Source organism: Nelusetta ayraudi, unplaced genomic scaffold (assembly GCF_046127955.1).
Source record: "Nelusetta ayraudi isolate G7.1 ecotype Tasmania unplaced genomic scaffold, CSIRO-AGI_Nayr_v1 ptg000048l, whole genome shotgun sequence".
Lineage (NCBI taxonomy): Eukaryota > Metazoa > Chordata > Actinopteri > Tetraodontiformes > Monacanthidae > Nelusetta > Nelusetta ayraudi.
In genome coordinates, this window is record NW_027466098.1 from 13,790,381 (window position 1) to 13,812,173 (window position 21,793).

General features: G+C 45.1%; 2 protein-coding genes across 3 annotated transcripts in view; both read left to right on the forward strand.

The window, feature by feature from the left end:
* LOC142895432 (protein furry homolog) overlaps positions 1-6,883 on the forward strand; it is a 42,293-nt gene extending 35,410 nt beyond the window's left edge. For both annotated transcript variants that reach the window (XM_076036472.1, XM_076036473.1), the window contains exons 51-61: positions 71-241; positions 768-968; positions 1,580-1,720; positions 2,560-2,729; positions 2,816-3,023; positions 3,349-3,498; positions 3,580-3,678; positions 3,765-3,848; positions 4,781-4,891; positions 4,986-5,191; positions 5,548-6,883. In XM_076036472.1, the coding sequence (XP_075892587.1) occupies positions 71-241; positions 768-968; positions 1,580-1,720; positions 2,560-2,729; positions 2,816-3,023; positions 3,349-3,498; positions 3,580-3,678; positions 3,765-3,848; positions 4,781-4,891; positions 4,986-5,191; positions 5,548-5,806 (1,800 nt within the window). In that variant the 3' untranslated portion in view covers positions 5,807-6,883. The remainder of the gene's footprint in view (positions 1-70; positions 242-767; positions 969-1,579; positions 1,721-2,559; positions 2,730-2,815; positions 3,024-3,348; positions 3,499-3,579; positions 3,679-3,764; positions 3,849-4,780; positions 4,892-4,985; positions 5,192-5,547) is intronic.
* Positions 6,884-7,721: 838 nt separating this feature from the next.
* Positions 7,722-21,766, forward strand: brca2 (BRCA2 DNA repair associated). The gene is made up of 27 exons (XM_076036479.1): positions 7,722-7,870; positions 8,186-8,284; positions 8,511-8,744; positions 8,942-9,005; positions 9,104-9,156; positions 9,258-9,286; positions 9,427-9,532; positions 9,626-9,681; positions 9,763-9,853; positions 9,926-10,543; positions 10,637-16,216; positions 16,333-16,431; positions 16,532-16,601; positions 16,692-17,170; positions 17,283-17,467; positions 17,560-17,747; positions 17,843-18,013; positions 18,334-18,685; positions 18,885-19,040; positions 19,122-19,269; positions 19,344-19,456; positions 19,542-19,740; positions 19,855-20,021; positions 20,130-20,268; positions 20,348-20,604; positions 21,027-21,170; positions 21,243-21,766. Exons 2-27 carry the CDS (start codon positions 8,230-8,232, stop codon positions 21,615-21,617), a joined length of 10,128 nt encoding a protein of 3,375 aa, XP_075892594.1. The 5' UTR covers positions 7,722-7,870; positions 8,186-8,229; the 3' UTR covers positions 21,618-21,766.
* Positions 21,767-21,793: the final 27 nt, after the last annotated feature.

Sequence of the window (21,793 nt, forward strand, 5' to 3'; positions counted from 1 at the left end):
CTTTTTCTCCTTTATAAACCATTTGTATTTTTAAAAAAAATACTCCTCTGACTCTCTCTTGTCCTCGCAGGTGATATTCTCCAGTTGCGGCGAGCTGGACCTCATGGAGCACCAGCCGAGCCTGGTCTCCTCTGACGACGGTACCCGGGAAGCGGACAATATGGACGACACCACCTCAGAGCAGCAGTTCAGGGTCTTCAGAGACTTTGACTTCCTGGACGTGGAGCTCGAGGACGGAGAGGTGAGTCGCAAAACACACGCAAACGTCGAAGGCGTCAGAAAACAGCGAGAAAAAAGAGGAGAGAAAAAGAAAAGGAGAGCATTTTCGTCCAGACGAAGAAATGTATTGGTGGACGTTCCCTGTGTAATGGACCTTCTTTTTTCTGTCCTTTCTGTCTGTGCTATGAAGGAGCTGCAGGTAAGTTTAGTCATGCTACTTTTCTACTTGCTGTGTTTTGTTTTTTAAAGCATGTGTGTGTAAAATACCTCAGTGAAAAGCCACATTGATGAGAGTAAAAGTGTGAGCATGCTGTAGAAATTTCAGAGCAGATCTTCTTCTTGCAATTTTTCTAAGTCGTGAAGTAAAAGATGAGTTTGTTGGCACGCATCATGTAAGACCTGCTACTGAAATCATCCTTGAAAGCTGCTCTGAACATGTTACCAGTGTGGAACTTCTTGTGCCCAGTGTGCTTGCGCACGTGTGCCGGAGGTGAGATGAGAAGGTGGGCAGTGTGCAGTAACTCCAGCTCCGGCTGTGTGTGTCGCAGGGCGAGACCATGGACAACTTCAACTGGGGCGTGCGCAGGCGCTCCGTGGACAGCCTGGACCGCAGCGACCTGCTGCCGCTGGAGGAGAGTCCGCTCTCCAGCAGCATGCCGAGCCTCAGCCAGATCGCCCGCGAAGACTCGGACGAGTCCTCGGAGGAAGACTCTCTCTCTGCCAGCCAGATTTTCTCCAACTCGCAGCTTGTAAGTTTGCCTTTGCCTGCACGGCTGCTTGTTTTTCTCTCTTGAAACACGCCAGCTGTACGTAGCCTCTGGCACCTACAAACGCATCGCACCATTGGGAGACTGGGACAGCTTTGATTCGTCACATGAACAGCAGTAAAACACATCATAATCACAGCAGAAACAGGGTTTTGTGTCCTGGGTTTTCAGAACATGAATTATTTCTTCTTTAAACCTGAAGCTCTCCTTTATTGGTCCCTGCAGATGGATTTGAACTTTGAAATACAGCAGGCCGGGTTCTCAAGCAGAAGTGACTTTTTGCTTTTATTGATTATATGACATTTCATCCCTCACTACAGAACAAATTTCATGAGCCTTTAAAAAATATCCCTCCAGTACACTTGCACCATGTGGTTGTTAAACACAAACAAAAAGGCTCAATCCATATTCAAATTGACTTTTTGCTTTTGTAATTGTCTAATTGCTCTTTTACACAAAGCAGTCGCGATGCATTCAAGGACCCGCGGTGGCAGAGGGGGCACTCATGTGTCCGTGCAGCTGTCACCCCAGGCAGTCCAGGAATGCTGCTCATTTCCAACACCTCTCGCCTTTTTTTCTCTCCCTCTCCGCAGACCGTCAGCCTCTCTCCGACGGCAGAGATCAGCATGGACTCTCTCCCGACCTTTTTTCACACAACTTCCTCCGAGCCGGCCCCTCTAATCACCAAAAATCCTAGTTTCGAGGCCCAGCTGCCAGAGGACTCGAAGCAACGGGTGAATAAGGGCTTCAGAGTGTCGGAGATTCTGGGGAATACTAACTCCTATCGCAGCTCTATCCTCGAGTTCTTCACTAATTTTGCCAAATAGGAGCTTATTCTGTTTCTTCTTGTTTTGGGTTCGGTCTTTGTTCTGTTTTTTTGGGGTTCAACCTTTTACATTTCCTCTTATTATAGCATCAATGGGTTGTTTTATTTTTCTGTAGTTGCATGCTGATCGCTGAATGAACTAATACCTTGCAAGCAGAGTAGTCTTAGTGCTTTTGACTTTGGCGCTAGTTGTCTGTGCTCTCCTGGAGTTGGTAAGAGGCTGTCTGGGGATTTTAAGATGTTGTAGTTGACAAAAAATGGGGGTCGATTGTGGGTGGGCGGCAGGGTCTGTCTTCCTCTGTCTGTCTGTTTAAGGCAATGTGTATACCTACTGCTTCTGTGTGGGTGGCTTGAGGCATCTCGACTAAAAAGCTCTTGGCATGCGGGAGACCGTCAAAAGGTGTACACATTGCCTTTCCCCGAAAAACACACAAGAGGGCAGCGGCACATCGCTGTTAAACAGAATAATTTTGAATCCCACCTGATTGGCACAATGCAACCGCCTAATTTTATGATAAAAGAAAAGACCGCAAGGAGAGCCCCTAGGGTCCGACGTCAAGGTTAGTGTGTTTGCTTTTACTACAAAATGTCATGTTGAATAAAGTTGAGACATTTGAGCGTAGCATCCGGAGCAACATTTTATCTAACAGCTTTTTTTTTTACCGCATGCTGCATCAGAGTTTCGCTCTTGGCGAGCGTCGACGGCGGCCGCTTCTAAGCTGCTGTTGGTGTCTTTAATTTCCTCAGCGCGAGTCGTCCCAGGAGGACGGAGACGCCGGCGTCCTGGAGGACGACATCTCGCTCTCCATCAGCGAGCTGCCGCCCGAGTTGCACTGCAGCGAGGCGCTGGTGGCGGACCTGGTTCACGCCGCCGCCGGCGGAGGGGAGCTCGACAGCATGGACGGCTGCGTGCCCAGGTTAGCCGCCCGTCCACCAGCCACCCGCTTACCTGCCTCGCGTGACTCTCCGCTCCCACCCTGACCTGACCTTTGCACCTGCCCAGCCTGGCCGAGGAGGAGAGGGACGACCTCCTGGAGGGCCGCTCCTCGCCGCCGCCGTCGCCCTTCTTCTCCGCCATCCTGGCGGCCTTCCAGCCCGCCGTGTGCGACGACGCTGAGGAGGCCTGGAGGAGCCACATCAACCAGCTGGTGGCCGACACGGACGGCTCCTGCGCCGTCTACACTTTCCACGTGTTCTCGTCACTGTTCCAGGTATTCTGTTAGCATTCAATTTGCAATATGCCTGGTTCAACAGAAACACCTCAAGTGAGGGGTGGCAGGATTTCATTTGTGGCTCATTGTCCTTTAATAGAATAGAATAGAATAATATAGACTATAATAGAGTAGAATGAATTAAAAATAAATAAAATGAAATAAACGATTTGTATAGTAAGAAAGAAAAGTGAGAATGAAAGGAATCATTTCATCCTTCCATTGAAGCCTTGATCCCTGAACACAGAAGACACTTTAGGTTGTTCAGCTAATTCAATGTGCCGGATTTTACCCTCCTCACTGAGCCACTTCGGTTCCATTGCAGAGTATTCAGACCAAATTTTGCTCTCTGACATGCGACGCCGTGAGTTACCTCGGCGACGGCCTGAGAGGACTTGGGTCCAAGCTCTTGAGGTCTTCTCAGATGCTGACGACCTGCTCCGAGTGCCCAACGCTGTTTATAGACGCAGACACAGTAAGTAATCAGACATGTTGCGCACTCACAGCGCAAAGTGTGACCAGGACTTTTTTTTTAACAGACATCCTATTTTTGCAGATAATGTCTTATGGGCTTCTGGAAAAAATGAAATTCAGCGTGCTGGAGCTTCAAGAGTATCTCGATACATACAACAACAGGAAGGAGGCCGCTCTCTCTGTAAGGTCCTCAGTAGTTACGCCTTTAAGCCCTATTAAAAATGTATTTGAAGTTGTAACTTTATTGTGTTTTTGTCTCTCCTTCAGTGGCTCAGCAACTGCAAGGCCACATTTCCCAGAAGTTCTGGGGGGACGGTGGTCACATGTCAGCCAGTGGAACATGAGGAGAAGGTAAACATACATTTTTATTATTAGGTTGTTTTTTTTTTGTTTTTTTAAATGAACAGCGACTAATATCAACAGCATATTGATGTGATGCACTGGTTGACTTGACTTCATTGGCCACCGAAATGGCTGCACGACTCAAAAAAAAACCTATTTGTTCAGCCTGCTGGAAGAAAATAAGATTGCGACTAACTTCAACTGACCTCTTAATACTGTACCTCATGCACTGCGGTTACTGTGTGCTACTGTAGTTCTGTGAGTGTTACCTCTAATTCTCTGAAAACCTCACGTTGCCGCACGCCACACCTGATTATCTCATTTCAACGCACATCCCGTTTACGTTCAGCTCTGCCGGCCACGGGAGCCAGTTTCTCCTGATTTGCAGTTTATCTAGCAGTAAGGCAGATTTCCATCACTCTGAACCCACAAAAGGAAAAAATATCAATGGAAAGTGTTGCTGCTTAAAGTCAACCGCCCAATACAAAGTGAATGTGATACTGCTACGTAAAAGGCAAAACTGTGCTTGGCTGGTTTCACTTGGCTTTTTCTTTTATTAAATCACCGCCACTTCCTGCTCTTCTACTTTCGGTTGTTCTCCACGTGTCAACCTTGACATTGCTTCCTCTTGCATGACAATTCAGTGACCTGTGCAAAAACTTTTAAGCTCCCTTTAAGGAAAAAAAATCATCAGACACTGCCTGTTCTTTGACTCTCTGTTTTCACACTCTATTCTGTCCTGCTACATGCTTGCTATGTAGCAAATGGAATCTCTGGCTGTAAGTTGGAAAGCTCCATATTCTTGCTCTAGATAGTGTTTCTGTGCTTTCACCAGAACTTATTAAAAACCTGAACGCCGGACAGAAAATATGTTTTAAAAATTCCACAATCCTGCTTAGTTTCCTGTTTTCCTGCCTAATGCTCCCTTTTTTCATATCTAGCAACTGGAACTGTGTCAAAGACTCTACAAGCTACACTTTCAGCTGCTTCTACTCTTTCAGTCTTACTGTAAGCTGATTGAACAGGCCTACACAATAAGCTCCATTCCTGAGGTAAGTGCATCATCATCCTTTACATTAAACCGCAGCAACCCCCCCCATCTGATTTGCAGCACGGATTCACATCAGCCGCTCTCCCCCTTCGCAGCTGACCAACATGTCTAAAGAGCTAAACGAGTTGAAGACCAACCTGAGGTCGGCAGCAGCCTCCTTGACGGATGATAAGAGTGCCGTCCAGGAGAGCTCCTGCTCTGAGCCCACCTTCAGCTCCTCTGAAGCCGCTGTTCAGGCAATCCTGGAGTGTCTGAAGAACAACGGGTATCTGATGGCCATCCGGTACATTCGGGAATGCAGGTAAGGGGAGAAAAAAACAAAACAAACTTGTGTATCTGTTGAGTCATAAATGAGCTTAAGGCAAGTGGTGGGCGGATTGATCAGATACCAAGGTTATTGAGTCTAATGTTGGCATCAGTATCAGGTGGGTAGTAGACGACTGGGATCGATTCTTGCCTTGTTTTCGTCTGCTGCTTTGTCATGTAGTTGTGGATGTTAGTGTCGTGTTCTGTAGCAGAGGAAACAGTTATCCAAAAAAAATGTTCTCACTGACAGAAAATTGCTGTTATTGGCAGTAAAGTATCAGTTTCAGCAATACTGGGTCCACATTTACTGGAAATCAGATAACAAAATATTTTTTTAATGTTATTTTGCAGAACAGCGTGGCCAAATGACATCTTTGGCAACCATTCAGAGGACGAGGTCCAGACTCTGCTCAATATCTATTTCAGACATCAGTCCCTTGGTCAGACAGGGACTTTTGCTTTGGTGGGCTCAAAACAGGACCTGACGGAAATCTCTGTCAAGCTGATGGAACTGAACGGTGAGATTCGAGATATGATCCGGCGAGCCCAAGGCTACCGAGCCATCACAGCTTTCCTTCCGGACTCCAGGGTCTCAGGGTCAACTCTTTGAGGACAGCAGGGGACGATGACCCTGCGGTTGCACAGCGCGCCGTCCCAACCCCAAACCTTGTTCCTGCGCGGGGTCACAGCTATCATCTCAGCCATGAACAAGCACTCTGCTCTCTCCCAGGAACAACCTAAATGTCATGTAGTCACATCCTCCGAAGCAACGCTGTCATTTCAAAGAGACTCGTACCTTAATTGCACTAATATTTAACATTGTCACAGAGCGACCACATGCTACTGAGGTCAACACCTTTCAAATTTAGCAAAATGGCATACCAAAGTGATTCTCTTTCAGTTGTGTTGTGTTAATTGTCAAGGGAAAATGTGCAATCCTTCACTGAAGTGGAAGACATTTACTGTATCGTGAAGAATGTATTTGATTACCATAGCATTGGAAAACATGGAATTGTTAAAGTAAGAGAAAGGGAGCGTTCCATACTTGGGGAAAAAAAAGCGTTTGTCATGTTGGAGTGTTTGTGTGAGGGTGCGTTTGCGTGTAGGTGTTTGAGTGTGTTATATGAACCCGACGACCATCACAAATTGAATGATGGATAGTGATGTTTATAATTGGTCGACATTAAAATGCATCAACATGCTGCAATACTACTGTAATGTCTGTTAAACCGACATGCTGCTGGGTTGGTTACGTGTACTTAAAACATCTTACTGTACCTTTTTTTTAATTGTGCAGCTTTTTAGCAGCTGGGGTAAATTATTTATATTACTGCAAGAGAAAAATATGCTTTTAATAACTAGATTTATAGCAGAAGAAAAAATATTTTATTTCTTTTATTAAACCTGCCAAGCTTGCAAATCCTTTATACTATAAAGAGAAATAGTAATGTTTATGAACAAATACACTATTTTAAATGAATAAATAATTGTATATAGAGCAATGGGGGCTTTGCGCATACCCTTAAGACTGTATTTTTCTGAAATCACAATTTGAGTTGCATGTAGAGATGATTGCAAAGTTGTGGATGTAGCCTCTTGCCTTGTAAATACCTGCCTTTGCATTGTACTGTACTTTGGTGTTCTGTATACTAATGTAACAAGAAAATTAAACTTACATTTGTTAACACTGGTTGTACAATTAAGCTTCTGTACAGAAAGAAAATTGCCACTTTCCTTCTTTACAATAGCAGCCGTCACAGCCTTTTCAAAATAAAAAATAACTTTTCATCCAACATACAACATTGGCAAATATGAATATTATGTTAAGTGAGGCTAAACCAGACTAATATGTGATGTACACAAAACAAAGAGGTAATGAAGACTGAAAATGATTTTATATATATATATACATATATATATATATATATATATATATATATATATATATATATATATATATATATATATATATATGTATATATATATATATAAACTAATTTGCATCTTTGCAGTCACTTCCACATTACAACAGCAGTTGGCGCAGTCAGTACAGACTTTGAGGTTTGAGGCTAACTCCGCCTACTGCCTGAAAACGTCATTTCCCTTTAACTGCAGGCCGCGATTGTATTGATAAATGCAATGACATGGGGTTAAAATGAGCGACTATTTGTAAAAACATTTTCCATACGAGGGAATGTGTATGGACCGTCATATTGGATCTCGGGGTCTTGCTTGATACTGACATGCGCGCTCAACTTCAACGCCGGAAACAAGGATGACGCGTCACCAACAGGAAGCTTTCCTCAAAGTGCTAAACTTGACAATAAAAGCATTTTTTGTTTGTTGCATTTGTTAATATTCAATAATTTTGAAGGTTAAAAACACATGTGTAATCTAGTATTGTAAAAAATCATTTATATAATAGTTTACTCCTGTTAAACTATTTTAGAATCGAATTATTTTACACTTTATTTTGAACAACAATCTTATTTTGAAGTCAGCTATGCGGCGCGCGAGGTTTGTGTAGTAGCAGAGACTTGCACTAGAAACCCTGGTCCATGCTCACCTACTCAACGCTTAAAGTATATATTGTCGTAGTTTTATTTTCTGTTGACAATATTTTCTCAGCGGTTTCATGGGGAAATGAAAATAAAGAAATCCGAATGCCGCCATGGTAAGTTAACCTCAAGTCTAAATCGACGATTTTGGAGCTTTTCGCAATGTCGCAGCCGTCAAAGTTGACATGAATTGTTTAACCTCTTATTCTGCACCGTGGTATCAACTTTACGAATGTAAATGGCCAACTGGTTCGCTAGTGACAATTCTTAACTCTTGTTTTCGCTTCAACATGAAGAGCTAGGGCCGCTGCTGGACGCTAGTTCCATAAGTTGTGTAGTCAGAGGAAGTCAGTATGCTAGCAAAATTGTCTAACCCCACTGGTGTTTTCTGTATGTTAAAAAAAAATCTGAGTGAATCTGTTTGTGCTCAGGTGGGATGCAGTCCATTTTTTAGACTATACTCCGGCGATATGAAATGGATTTCCCTCTCAAAAACATGTTTGATGCCCTCAAAGATGAAATATGGGAGGGTAAGAAACCAAGTATTGTTTTCTTTTATATTTCTAAGATACACAAAAACAGTTTCTGTTTGTGCTGCTAGAGAACTATATATTGCGTTGGACTACACTGCATGTGTGAATGATATTCATGTGATGTGTAAATATACAAGTATACAATTACATACACAAATGTATCCAATTTTTTTTTTTTTTTTTTTTCAATTTCTTATTTATGCATTTTAATGTTGCTATTCAGAGCTCGGACCTCTGGATCCAGATTGGTTTGAGACACTGACATCCAAACAATTGATCAGCGAGGAAAACGTCTCTGATCAGGACGACCTGTGCCCCAACCAAGAGGGCCATTTTAAAACACCTTTCAATAAAAATGCAGTTGACAGTCAGCTGTTTTCCACACCAAAAGCCTTCAGGCATTGTAAGACTGTGTCACCTGGGACTGAGGATGAGCAGTCGTTTAACTCTGACCAAGGTAATGTTTGAGATGAATGTCAACGTTTTACTAACTTATTATTTGATTTGATTTTTTGCTGTAAATTGATGTTTAAAATTTCGAAAATATTGTTGATTAATCTGTCTGCTAAGGCTAAACAAAATTATAATCAAACCATTTGAATCTCTTTTGTATCAATGGTTCATTAGAAAAATGTTTTCTGTGGTTCACTCTAGAAAGAGAAGCACTTCCATGGGCTGGAACACAAAGTCCATATTTGTCTCAGGAGACAAAAGAAAGGTAGGTGCACAAATTATGGCGAGAAAAGATTGATATTTCCCAATCAATGCCAACTTGTATTTTAAGATTTTCAATAAACACATCTCTGTCTTTTTTAGATTCCATGGTGTGAAGCTTTGTGGTTTGCAGTATCAGAGTCAGGACAGTTTCAGTAAGATTCAAACTTTTGTCTTCAATTTTTTCAATTTTCTTTTTTTTTTTAATCAAATTCTCGCAATATTCTGTCATCACTGGTTATGTTTCACTCTACAGATCTACATAATACCCCACAGAAATCTGATGTAAGTGGCAAAGTTGATGCATGTCTAAAAGTGATTCATTCCTTGATTTTGTTTTCTTGCAAATTGTAGTTTGGGTTGTTATTCTATTTTAATTTTTTATTCTCCAAATATTTTTCACTTTTTAATAAAAAACAAAACAGGCCAGTTATGCCAAGCATATATCTGAAGCACTGGGTGCTGATACTCATGCTGATGTATCCTGGACGAGCTCTCTAAATACACCAACAGCATCGACTCTGATTTTAAGTAAGCAACTTGATTATTTTGTCAGTTTCACTTAAAAAAAAATGTTGTTGGGTTGTTGTTTTTTTTACTTTTGTCTTTTTACCAATTCTACAGCTAAACCTAACAAGAGCCCATGCCCAGTTAGTGTATCTGAAGAGCAAAATGTAGTTGTAAGTATTTTATCCAACTTTAACCCCCCTCAAAGTTATAAGCGTATGCTGCAAAAACTTAACAAAACTAATTTTTCTCAGATTGTACGGAAGCTTTTCCCCTCTCTTTCTAATGCTTCTGAAGTTGGATTTTTGTCACCTCAAAAAAACTCCACAACGACTGTTCACCAAGGTACTTTCATTTTACTTTACATTTCTCTGATATCAGACACAGTATCCCTGATTGCTGTTGTGTAATCAACAGACGCTGTTGCCTGTGGAGGTGAAGACACATTGGAGTCACTTGATTCTTCTAAGGCTTCACTGAATCAGAGCGAGTGTGCTTGGAGGCACAAGCTCCCAGATGCTATTGAGGAAGGAGATATTCGCAACACTATAGCTAGCGCCATCGACGGAGCTGAGGATGTTCTCTCGATATTTTTCACCAATAGTAACTCTGCACTGAGAAAGGCAAAAACAGACAGAGTTAAAAGAAAGCAAAAAGTTGTAAAAAAGGTAGGAGACCCCAAGTTCACGGTCACATCGCCAACAAACACCGTTTTGTCCGCTGAACAGGGGCCATCCAGTCAGGAAAGACTTGCCTCTCCCCCTCCTCTGAAAGCTGAAGATATTGGAGCTCTCCAGTGGTCTCCATTAAGTTTGTCAGAGATCCCCCTCAGTGTTGCGGACGCAATTTGTCATGATAGTGCGGCTTCACAAATAGAAACACCCAAACAACTTGAAAGGTCTCACTTGAAAGTCTCACAATATGCATGTGGGAGTAGGAAGAGAAAATTTGTGTACAGCGTTGAGACAGCCAAAGTGCAACGCCAAGGAGGAGACACTCAGAAAGTGGGGTCTTCATCCGGGATTCTACAATCAGGTAACACATTTTTCAAGAATCTCTAATGTTGATCACAAATTTCTTGTAAACTAATGTAGAAATAAATTCTTCTTTTTACTTGTTTTAATTAAGGGCAAGACATAAATTCGGAAAGAGTCCCAGACAAAGGAGACTGCAGTGCCTCGAAAAATGAAGCTGCAACTCTGGAAAGTCAGACTAAAAAAGAGAATCAACACCTTCCTGAACAAAGTAAACTACAGGATCTTGACATTTCACAGCTTTCCAGGGACTTTGCACAGGACTTCAGTCATATTCCCGACCCTGGTAAAGTGGCTGTTGTTGCAAAGGATTCGTCATGGAGCGGTTTCTCTCCCTCAGCCTGTCTGTCAGCCATGAAACAAGCCTACCGCAAAGTGAGGCAAGCAGACCTGCCCGCTGACTGCAACAGATCTCTTACCACCACCAATCCAACGACGCTCGTGAACGAAAGCACAATACTTGACAGTGGATTCCAGTCCGCCGTCACAGACATCAGTCATGTGACTGTGTCGTCCACCAACCTGGAGAACATTGGTCAGAGTCTGCAGCCGTTGGACTTTAAAATGGATGACTCAGGGACAGCGGCCTCTGCGTCACTAAACAAAGGAGCTGGAGAAGAACATCTGCATGGTCTTTTGCAAGAAGTCAGAGCTGATGCCAGGCTGCCCGAAGGACTTAAAGAAACAAAAATGGTGACACTGAACGAAGAAAGTGAGTTACTCGGGGAGAGTAAATCGACTCGGCTGCTGGGGAATGCAAAAGAAAACGCTGATAATGGAACTGATGGCCTTGCTCATAGGCGTCTTGCAGAAAAAACAGCCTTTTCTGATCCTTCTGCCTTTGCATCAGGATTCAAAACTGCATCACGCAAGGAGATACATATTTCCTCGGCCAGCCTGGCCAAAGCCAGGCATCTCTTTGAAGAGACTGAAAGAGAAAACGGTTTTGTCCCTACGACTGTTGAATGCACTAAAGATCAACTGGAAATGAGTGCAGAATCCTTGAAAACTGCTCACTCAGATCGGCTTCTCCCTTCAACTGAAAACATCGTGGTTAACGGTGTCCAGTTGACAGCCTCGCAAAAAGCCGACGTTACTGAGCTGTGCACCGTCCTGGAGGAAGCAGACAGTCAGTTTGAGTTTACGCAGATCAGAGTGGCAAAGACGAAACAACAAGATGGTGCCACCTCTGCCAAGGAGGCTGACAAAGAACTTGATTCCGACTTTCTTTCAGGCATAGATTTTGATGACAGCTTCAGTCTCGACGGTGGAAAGAACCAGACAAAATCAGAGACAAATGCCGATATAACACTAAATGCCAATGTTCTTAAATGTGATAAAGTGACTTCAGCAAAAACATCCAACCTCACTAGTGAAACGGCAGATTTGCTACTTCCAGATGCGGGTCGAAAAGAAGAACCCATGGCTGAAAATGCGTCACAGCACACGTCTGACAGCAGATACAGTGTTGCCTCAGATGAAGCCCACAACAAGGATGGCCAAACTGCGACAAGCACGCTGGGGAACGATGCCGCTTTGACGCTCGGTGTTGGATTCAAGACTGCAAGGGGAAATGTTTTGAGTGTTTCTAAAAAGCATCTGAGCAAAGCGAAAGCTTTGTTTGCTGACCTGGAGGGCAGCGTTGTAGCCGGGGAAAAGTTCCCAACCACTGTCAGAAACTGTGACAAAACAGAAATATCCAGCAGCACAGGCACTACCATGTGTCAAGGCGGATTCCAGATGGCCAATGGGAAGGCAAGCTCTCTATCAGCACATACCATGCGTAAGGCAGAGGCTCCCTTCAAAGCAAACAGGCCTTTAAAACATGAGCCAGGCCAGAAATATCAAAATGTTGAAGAAATTAAGGCTCAGGGAACAACAAGAATGTTTGAAAATTGGAACGCTGAACCGTCTACGCACACTAGTAGCTCTAATGCCATCAATAGAGAGAAAGCAAGGATGTCAGCTGAAGCGATGACAAAAGTAGGCCACATTGAACAGATCCCACAGCAGGCACCTGAAAATGCTGGATTCTATATGGCCAGTGGAAAAGGAGTTTCAGTTTCATCTGAAGCTCTGAGGAAGGCAAAAATGCTGCTGAGCGACTGTGACAAAGTCAGAGATGAAAATTTTTCAAAACAGGCTCCTTGTGAGCAGTCGGCCTCTGAGATGCCGTCTGCGAATGGTGGGTTTCTTGCAGCCAGCGGCAAAGTTGTGACTGTTTCATTTCAGGCCCTTCAGAAAGCCAAAGCCCTTTTCAGTGACATTGGTTTCACTGCAGAAATCCCACCTACTTCATTAACAACAAGTGATTCCAAGCAACAAGATGTTGCTGAAAATGTTAAGAAAACACTGTGTGATTTCTCAGTGGGGGCGAAGCCGCTGAAAGCCCAAAACCCATCAAATGAGTCCAGCGCAGGAGCTCAAAACATCCTCACTGCAGTGGATCGTCTCAGTGCACCCAGTCTGAAAGAAAATCAATTTGCAATGCAAGATCCTCCCCTGCTGTGCACACCACCAGAGAGCATTGATCGCCCTGCAGTCAATGAATTGAGCGACAGTGGATTTGACTCGGCCAGTGAAAAGAAGGCATTTTTGTCCGATGAGGCAACGAAAGCAGCGAAGGGTCCGTTGTTTTCAGGTGGTACATTGGAGGGCAGGAACAAAGAGCTGAAGGAAACCGACTCATTTCCACCACAGAAGGTTGGTTTTCAGACGGCCAGTGGCAAGGGAGTCAAGATTTCATCTGCAGCCCTGAAGAAAGCAAAAACACTTCTCAGTGAATGTGAGGGAGCCAAGGAGGAAGCAGTTGTTAAGAATTCACCTTTCAAGAAACCAATTCCAGGTCCAGCAGGAAAGGGTTGCGAATTAATCACAGCAAATGAGAAGACGGCGGCATTTTCAGAGGCCTCTCAGGATGCACATGCACATCTTGGACGCAGGAGTTCCAAATCGGAGATTACCGTTGTTTCAAACTCTTGGACCAGTGACTACAAGGGAGGTAGCGCTGATACTGGAATATTGAGCTGTGGCTTCACCACAGCAGGTGGCACTAAAGTGCATGTGTCACAGAAGAATCTGTTAAAAGCAAAGAAGCTTTTAAACGATTGTAATCTTGGAGTGAGATGTGAAAATGTTGGTGGATCAACATTTGAACAACATGAATCCAATACAGTGAAATATTCCACCGCAGCACCTCTCAAGAAAACCCAACCTGTGTTGGAAGAACACGCTGGTCCTTCTACTGTCAGTGAAACAAGCTACCGTGGTGGATTCAGCACAGCCAGTGGAAGCAAGATAGCCGTGTCCAGTGAGGCAATGGCCAAAGCAAAGGTGCTGCTGAGTTCAGATGCCCCGTTCGAGGGTAGACACGAAGAGCCGAAAGAAAAGGAGACTTTTCCGCCACAGAATGGTGGATTTCAGACAGCAAGTGGCAAAGGCGTCACCATTTCATCCGCGGCCCTGAAGAAAGCAAAAGCCCTATTCAGTGAATGTGAGGGAGCCCAGGAGGAAATCAGTGGTAAAGCTCCACACTTCAAGAAGCCAGCCCCAGTTCCAAACTCCAGGACTCGCGATCACAAGGAAGCTCCTGTTACAGGAGGATTGGACTGCGGTTTCACAACAGCGGGGGGCGCCAAAGTCAACGTGTCGCTGAAGAATCTGCTGAAGGCAAAGACGCTTTTGAGTGAGTGCAATCTGGGGGTGACAGACGCTGATTCTTCTTTCAAGGAACATGACATTATGGCAGGCGTTATGGCGTTTCAGCAACAACAAATTGGGACTCGTGAGGAGATTCATCCCAAAACCAACGGGGGGCTTTGCAAAAACACACAGAGTGGTTCCAATCAGACACCTGTTTTATTGAAGGAGCAATCAGAGAACATTGATTGCCCTTTAATCAGTCAATCAGGCTGTGGAGGTGGATTCAACACAGCCAGTGGAAAGAGGGTCTCTGTGTCTACAGAGGCGATGACAAAAGCGAAGGCTCTGCTGAAATCAAACGTCACACTCGGTTTCCCACCACAAACGGGTGGATTTCAGACAGCAAATGGCAAAGGAGTTGCTATTTCATCTGCCGCCCTCCAGAAAGCAAAACTCCTCCTCAGTGAATGTGAGGGATTGAAGGAGGAAGTAGTGGTTAAGGGTTCACCCTTCAAAAAACCACTTCCACGTTTGCCAGTGAAAAACGTTGAACGTCCTGCAATAGGGGATAAGCTGGTGGCATTTTCAGAAGGTCTTGAAGACACAAGAGAGAACAAAGACTCTTTCTGTGGTTCAGATAAAATGCATGGTGGTTTCATGACTGCAGGGGGAGCTAAAGTCAACGTGTCTCTGAAGAATCTGCTGAAGGCAAAGAAACTTTTGAGTGAGTGCAATGTGGGAATGACAGACGCTGAGTCTTCTTTCAAGGAACATGACGTTATGGCTGGATCGACCTTTCAGCAACAACCAATTGGGACTCGAGAGGAGACTGATCTCAAAACCAATGGGCAGGTTTCCAAAAACACGCAGAGTGGTTCTAAACAGACCTCTGTTTTAATGGAGGAGCAATCACAGATTGTTGATTGCCCTTCAATCAGTACATTGGGCTCTGGAGGTGGATTCAACACAGCCAGTGGAAAGAGGGTCTCTGTGTCTACAGAGGCTATGACAAAAGCGAAGGCGCTGCTGAACTCAGACGTCACGCACAGTTTCCCACCACAAACAGGTGGATTTCTGACAGCCAGTGGCAAAGGAGTTGCTATTTCATCTGTCGCCCTCCAGAAAGCAAAACTCCTCTTCAGTGAATGTGAGGGAGTGAAGGAGGAAGTAGGGGTTAAGGGTTCACCCTTCAAAAAACCAATTCCAAGTTCAGCAGTGAGAAACGGTGGACATCCTGCAACAGGGGATAAGCTGGTGGCATTTTCAGAAGGCCTTGAAGACACAAGAGAGAACAAAGACGCTTTCTGTGGTTCAGATAAAATGCATGGCGGTTTCATGACTGCAGGGGGAGCCAAAGTCCATGTGTCGCAGAAAAATCTGCTGAAGGCGAAGAACCTTTTGGAAGACTTGGCTGACTGGGATCGTTATGATGAAGCTCTTGACTCCAGAAGCCCTCATGGTCCTCGCCCATCAGAGCCATCAGCTGTAAAACCTGCAGAGAGCAGCTCAAATGCAGCAATCTGGGACAAAGAGAACTCAAAGGGAAGTGTAAAGGTGGGAGAATCTCTTCTTACCCTCACTGATGCTGGAATCTCTGAGAGAGAAACTGCTCAAAATCCAAGTGAATGCGCCATAAAGAATAAAGCCTCCACAATAGGACAGGACGGCCCACCAGAAGTGAGTCAGCTCAGCGACAGCCTCGAGGAGGAAATGTTGAGTGTGTTGGAGTATGAAATGAACCAGCTGGGCAGCGAGGCAGCAGCTGAGGTGGAAAAGCCAGTGCAGCCATCGGCGATGCACCTTCAGTCGCTGAACCTCACCGGCTGCACCGAAACCCAGCAAAGATTTTTAGCCCAGGAAGCCCTGGACTGCACCAAAGCTCTGCTGGAGGACGAACACCTGGCGGTTCGAAGAACCTCGGTGACTCTCAACAATTCCACACATTTGCATGATCATCCAAAATCAGGTGGCGACCACTTTGAAGAGCAAAAAGGTAGAGGCAAAAGAACGGCGGAGGATCCAGGTGCCAATGGTAAGTAGAGATAGTCATTTTACCTATTAGGATGTTGAATGAATTTGTTTTTGCAAGATTTGACAAGCATTACTATCAACCACAAATGATTGCCTTGCTGTTGCTAAACCTGCCAGGTCAACCTCCCTTAAAGAGACGATTGCTGGAGGAGTTTGACAGGACCGTTGTGGGTCCAAGAGGTTCAGTGCTCGAACCAGAAATAAGCTCCCCAAATGGTGAATAACTCACAAATATGTCTGAATTATTAATTTTCTACCAAGTTTTTAATTAGTGCCCCTGTCATCGTTTGCTTTTGTATTGTTTTTTCCATTAAAGGTTTGATGAAAGACAGGAGAGCTTTTCGGTACAGTCTGTCGCTTCAACCCAACATCACAGGGCCACACAGGTCAGCTGACCTTCAGGTTGCTGCAAGTGTCTCCTGTCAGTTTCAGCTTCAGTCCATCTCTTCACGCCATGTTGTTTTGTCGTTTTAAAGGAACGCAACAAAGTGTTTCGAAAGCAGTTTCCCGCAGACTACGCCAAAGGAGCGCTCAGGTCCTGCAGACGGCAAAACGGCTCCTTCAAAGACACCCACGTTTGTTCCTCCGCTCTGTAAAAACACAAGTAAGGAGACCTGCCAGAGCGCCACCGTCAAGGACAGTGCGAGGACGTCTGCTGTGTTCATTCCTCCGTTCAAGAAACAAAGAGTCGTTGTTCAAGACAGTTCCTCAGAAGCAAAGAGGGAGAAGGAGGAAGGGGAAGATAAACGCAACTGTGTTTCTGTCACGCCGGTTAAAATCAAGAGTTTTGTACCACCCACTGAGAAGTCACCAAGCACCAGAGACGCACCAGATTGTAAAAGCAAAGAAGATATTCAGTCTGTGGCCTCAGCTGACACCTCGAGGACTGAACTTGAAATCAATCAGAACCTTCCTGTTGGCGGCCGCTCAGAGGAATCTGCCAGAGAAACGTCATGTAAGGAGGCCAAAGTGTTAAAATAGTGATGACTGTAATCTTGCACAATGAAGTTAGCGTGATTCAAACCTGCATTAACATGCACAAGTAACAGTTTTCCTGTTGCCCACAGCCTCCTTTTTGCCCAACATCGAGCTGGCACGAGACATGCAGGACATGAGGATCAGAAAGAAGAAGCGTCAGACCATCCGGCCTCTGCCGGGGAAGTTGTTTCAAACCAAAACCTCTGCAGCATCCAGGATACCTTTGAAAGCCGCAGGAGCTGGAAAAACTCCGGCGAGATACGCCAGGCAACAGGTAAGAGCTGGACTGTTGTTGCAACAGACTGTTTTGTCTGTTTAAAACCTGAAAAAAGCTGTTTAACATGCTCGCGTTATTGTTCTCTTCAGCTTTACAGCCACGGAGTCCATCCACATGCACATGAGATCACCAGCGAGACAGCAGAAGCTTTTCGCTTCAGTTTAAAGCAGTTTGTTCAACCAGAGGCCTTAATGGAGGCTGGTGGCGTCCAACTGGCTGACGGAGGCTGGCTCGTCCCCAGTGAGGACAGCACGGCGGGGAAAGAAGAGTTTTATCGGTATATTTATAAAAGAAAAAAGTTGCTTAGATTACGTTTGGAAAACTATGATTTAATATATATGACAATATCTGTCTGTTTTATTCCTTCTTGAGATCATTATGTGACACTCCGGGTGTGGACCCTAAGCTGATCAGTGAGGAGTGGGTGCACAATCACTACCGCTGGATCGTGTGGAAGCAGGCGTCCATGGAAAGGTCTTTTCCGGAAACGATGGGCGGCCGCTGTCTCACGCCACATCAGGTTCTTCTGCAGCTCAAGTTCCGGTACGCACTAGAATTACATACTGTACATTTTAATACGAATTGCTGTAAAAGTTCTCTTTCTGTTTCGCTTTTGTTATTTATCCATTATTTAATGATATTCCAGGGTTCCAGGCTGCTCCTAAATGGTTGCATTTTGCCCCTAAAATTTGAAAAACTTATTTTTGAATATATTTTGTACTACAGTTACCGTAGTATTGAGCCCTGGATATTTGATCAAACTGGAACTATTTTACCAACTGTGTTCTGTCACATTCTCGTGGATCATACCATGTCAGCCATCCTGAGCTGCCGTCTTAACCTGCACTAATGCTGTGTGCCAGGTACGATGTCGAGGTCGACCACAGCCGCCGGCCGGCTCTCAGGAAGATCATGGAGAGGGACGACACCGCAGCCAAAACTCTGGTCCTCTGTGTTTGCGGGGTGGCCTCCAGGGGGAGCTCTCCTAAAGCCAAGACACCAGGGGCGGATGCCAAAGTGGACAGCCCCTTCGCAGTAGTGTGGCTGACGGACGGTTGGTACGCCATTAAAGCTCAGCTGGATGAACCCTTGACCGCCATGCTGCTCAAAGGACGACTGGCCATCGGCGGGAAGTTGATCACTCACGGCGCCCAGCTGGTCGGATCCCAGGATGCTTGTTCACCTCTGGAAGCGCCCGAGTCCCTCATGTTAAAGGTAGAGCAAAAGCTAGAATTAGAGAAATCCATAATCAGGGCTGCCAAACATCCATCCATTGTCAATACCCACTTCGTCACGTGGTCATGGGGGTCTGCTGGAGCCTAGCCCAGCTGCCAAGCAGGCAGAGTGACACTCTGGACAAGACCAGGGCCATCATATTGAAAGGTTTTGGTTTTTTTTTCTTCTTCTTGTTCAGATTTGTGCCAACAGCAGCCGACCGGCACGCTGGGATTCCAGACTGGGATTCCAGAGGGACCCACGGCCGTTCCTGCTTCCTATCTCCTCTCTGTACGGCAGCGGAGGACCGGTGGGATGCGTGGACGTTGTCGTTCTGAGGAGCTACCCCCTGCAGGTCCGTTTCTGTGTCTCACATCTTTTCCTCCTGCCCCCAAGAAATTAAATCACATTCTAATGCTGTGCACCTTTTCACCAGTGGATGGAAAGGAAACCAGATGGGGGCGTCGTCTTCCGCTCCGTCCGTGCAGAGGAGCGGGAGGAGAGACGGTACAACATGGGCAAACAAAAGGCCATGGAGGCCATGTTCAGCAAGATTCAGTCTGAGTTTGAAAAGGAGGACAAAGGTAGGAGGGAACGTTTGGATCAAGTCTCGCGTTGGATGGAATGAAATTACAAGATTTTTAAATGTTAACTTCAGAGAAGAACAAACCCCAGCGGAGAAGACGGACAGTCAGTCGGCAGGATATCGCAAGTCTCCAGGACGGAGAGGAACTGTATGAAGCCCTGGGCGACGACCCGGCCTACCTGGAGGTGAACGGACCGCCCGCATCCACCACCTGAACCACTCCTCTGAGTTTTTAATATTGCATCGCTGTCTTGTTTTCACGTTTTACAGGCTCATTTGAGCGTGCAGCAGATTGAGACTCTGCACGCATACCGGCGCGCCCTGGTGGAGAAAAAGCAGGCGGAGGTGCAGGAACGTTACCGGCGAGCGCTAGAAGACGCCCAGGACGGCGAAGGAGGTTGTCCCAGACGAGACGTCGCTCCCGTGTGGAGGCTCTGCGTCGCTGATTCCACTCAGCAACCTGGCAGCGGTTTGTGTGGTCTCTACATTTTATATCTGCCTGCACTCTAATACAGCAAGATCCACTGCTTTTGAGAAACGAATAACGTGGTGGTGTTTTTTTTTTTGTTTTGTTTTTCTTCAGCTTATCAAATGAGCCTTTGGCGTCCTCCGTCAGACCTTCAGTCTTTGCTGAAGGAAGGTTGTAGATACAAAGTATATAACCTCACCACCTCAGACGCAAAGAAACCTGGTGGAAGCACAACAGTTCAACTGACTGGCACAAAGAAAACACAGTTTGAGCATCTACAGGTAAAAAAGAACTCCTCTATAAGGTTTATATGCAGTAATTTACACATTATTTATTGATGGAAACAGTAAATATTTATATATTTGATTTATTTACGTTGTATCCTTCAGGCTTCTCAGGATTGGCTGTCGTCTCGATACCAACCAAGGGTCTCCACTGATTTTGTGACTCTACAAAACCCAGAGTTCCAGCCGCTGTGTGGAGAAGTCGACCTGACGGGATACGTCATCAGCATCATAGATGCTCAGGGTTGGAGATTCCTCTTTTCACAACAGACCCTGGCCAATATGAGCTCGGTTCTCAATGCCTGTTTGTGTCCTTGATACAGGTCCATCGCCTGCGTTCTATCTGGCAGATGGGAAGCTGAACTTTGTGAAGGTGCGCTGTTTCAGCAGCTTCGCTCAGTCCGGTTTGGAAGATGTGGTGAGACCACGAGCCCTCTTGGCTCTGGGCAACCTCCAGTTGAGAGGCCAGTCCATAGTTCCCACCCCTGTCATTTATGCTGGGGATCTGACGGTCTTCTCGACAAACCCCAAAGAAGCTCATCTGCAGGAATCCCTCAGCCAGCTCAGAAACCTCATCCAGGTACAGTGCTGACATCCAAAAACAGTGATGCAGGGGAAGAAAAGTGTGTTGTTTTAGCAAATGCATGAATCTGCAGAAAATATGGTAGAAAATATTAATTGCGGTGCTTTTTATTAAATGCATACAAATCATTCATCATAAATAGACAGATACTGGGAGGAAATTCCCATTTTTCCAACAGTATCCACTGTTAAAGAGTCGGATAAGAAACAATTAGCAGAGGCATGCCATAAATTTAAAAACAAAAACAAAAACATGCATTTATACAGAAACCCATTTATACCAATAATACTGTACAAAGTATGAATTGTTAAAAAAAAAAAAACATTTATTGTGTAAACCAATGGCACCCATCAGTTTCCTTGATTTGATTTGATTTGAAAGATATGCTCCATGATTCAGTTCTCATACTTTGTTTTCAGTGCCAGGAGAACTTTATGCCAACTGCTGAAGAGAAGCTTTCATGTCTAATCAAGTCTGATGGCCTGAGTTACATCACTTCTCCAGCTCAGCGAGCAGGAACCCCAGCGTGTGCAAGGGACAGGAGGCCAGATACAAAGGCAAGCGCCAGTTCATGGGCTTTGAGTTCATTGTCACACTGTCTTTCATTTGATTTATGATTTATTCTAACAAAGCAGGTGGCGTTTCAGCAGTCAGTCAGAAACCTTGGACCCTGCACCCCCATTGGCAGGAAGCCTCTTGACACAAACTCTTCTGCAGAGAAGGATCCGAGCAGCCTGAAGAGGAGGAGAGCCCTGGACTACCTGTCACGTATCCCGTCGCCGCCCCATCTCTTGCTCCTGAACTCAACCGCCTCCCCCTGTATAAAAAAGACATTCGTCCCCCCTCGAAGGTCTGGGACACCGTGCACTTTAAAACCTGTACAGACTCCGACCCCGAAACCTGTCAGTTCACCAGTGGAGGAAGAGTGGGTGAATGATGAAGAACTGGCCATGATTGATACACAGGCACTGCGCGTGGGCAGTTCCGTCTGTTCACGGGAGACAGTATAACGAAGATGATGCAAGTTTTGCAGTTTTATAAACAAGGTTCTGGAAAATTTCAAGACTATTTAACCAAAATCCATTGGCTGTGTTTGTGTTTGTTTCATGCAGCACACGTTGATCAGTTCACTACAATAAACAATGTTATCATGGTTTTAGACTTGCCCTTTGTCTAATGCACACAA

What these genes read in the sequence shown, in the direction of transcription:
- brca2 (XM_076036479.1), top strand. Translation starts at nt 8,230, where the DNA reads ATGGATTTCCCTCTCAAAAACATGTTTGATGCCCTCAAAGATGAAATA. An exon ending in CGAGATACGCCAGGCAACAG is followed by an intron (nt 17,468 to 17,559) that starts GTAAGAGCTGGA and finishes TGTTCTCTTCAG; the next exon opens with CTTTACAGCCACGGAGTCCA. An exon ending in AGCTCAGAAACCTCATCCAG is followed by an intron (nt 20,605 to 21,026) that starts GTACAGTGCTGA and finishes CTTTGTTTTCAG; the next exon opens with TGCCAGGAGAACTTTATGCC.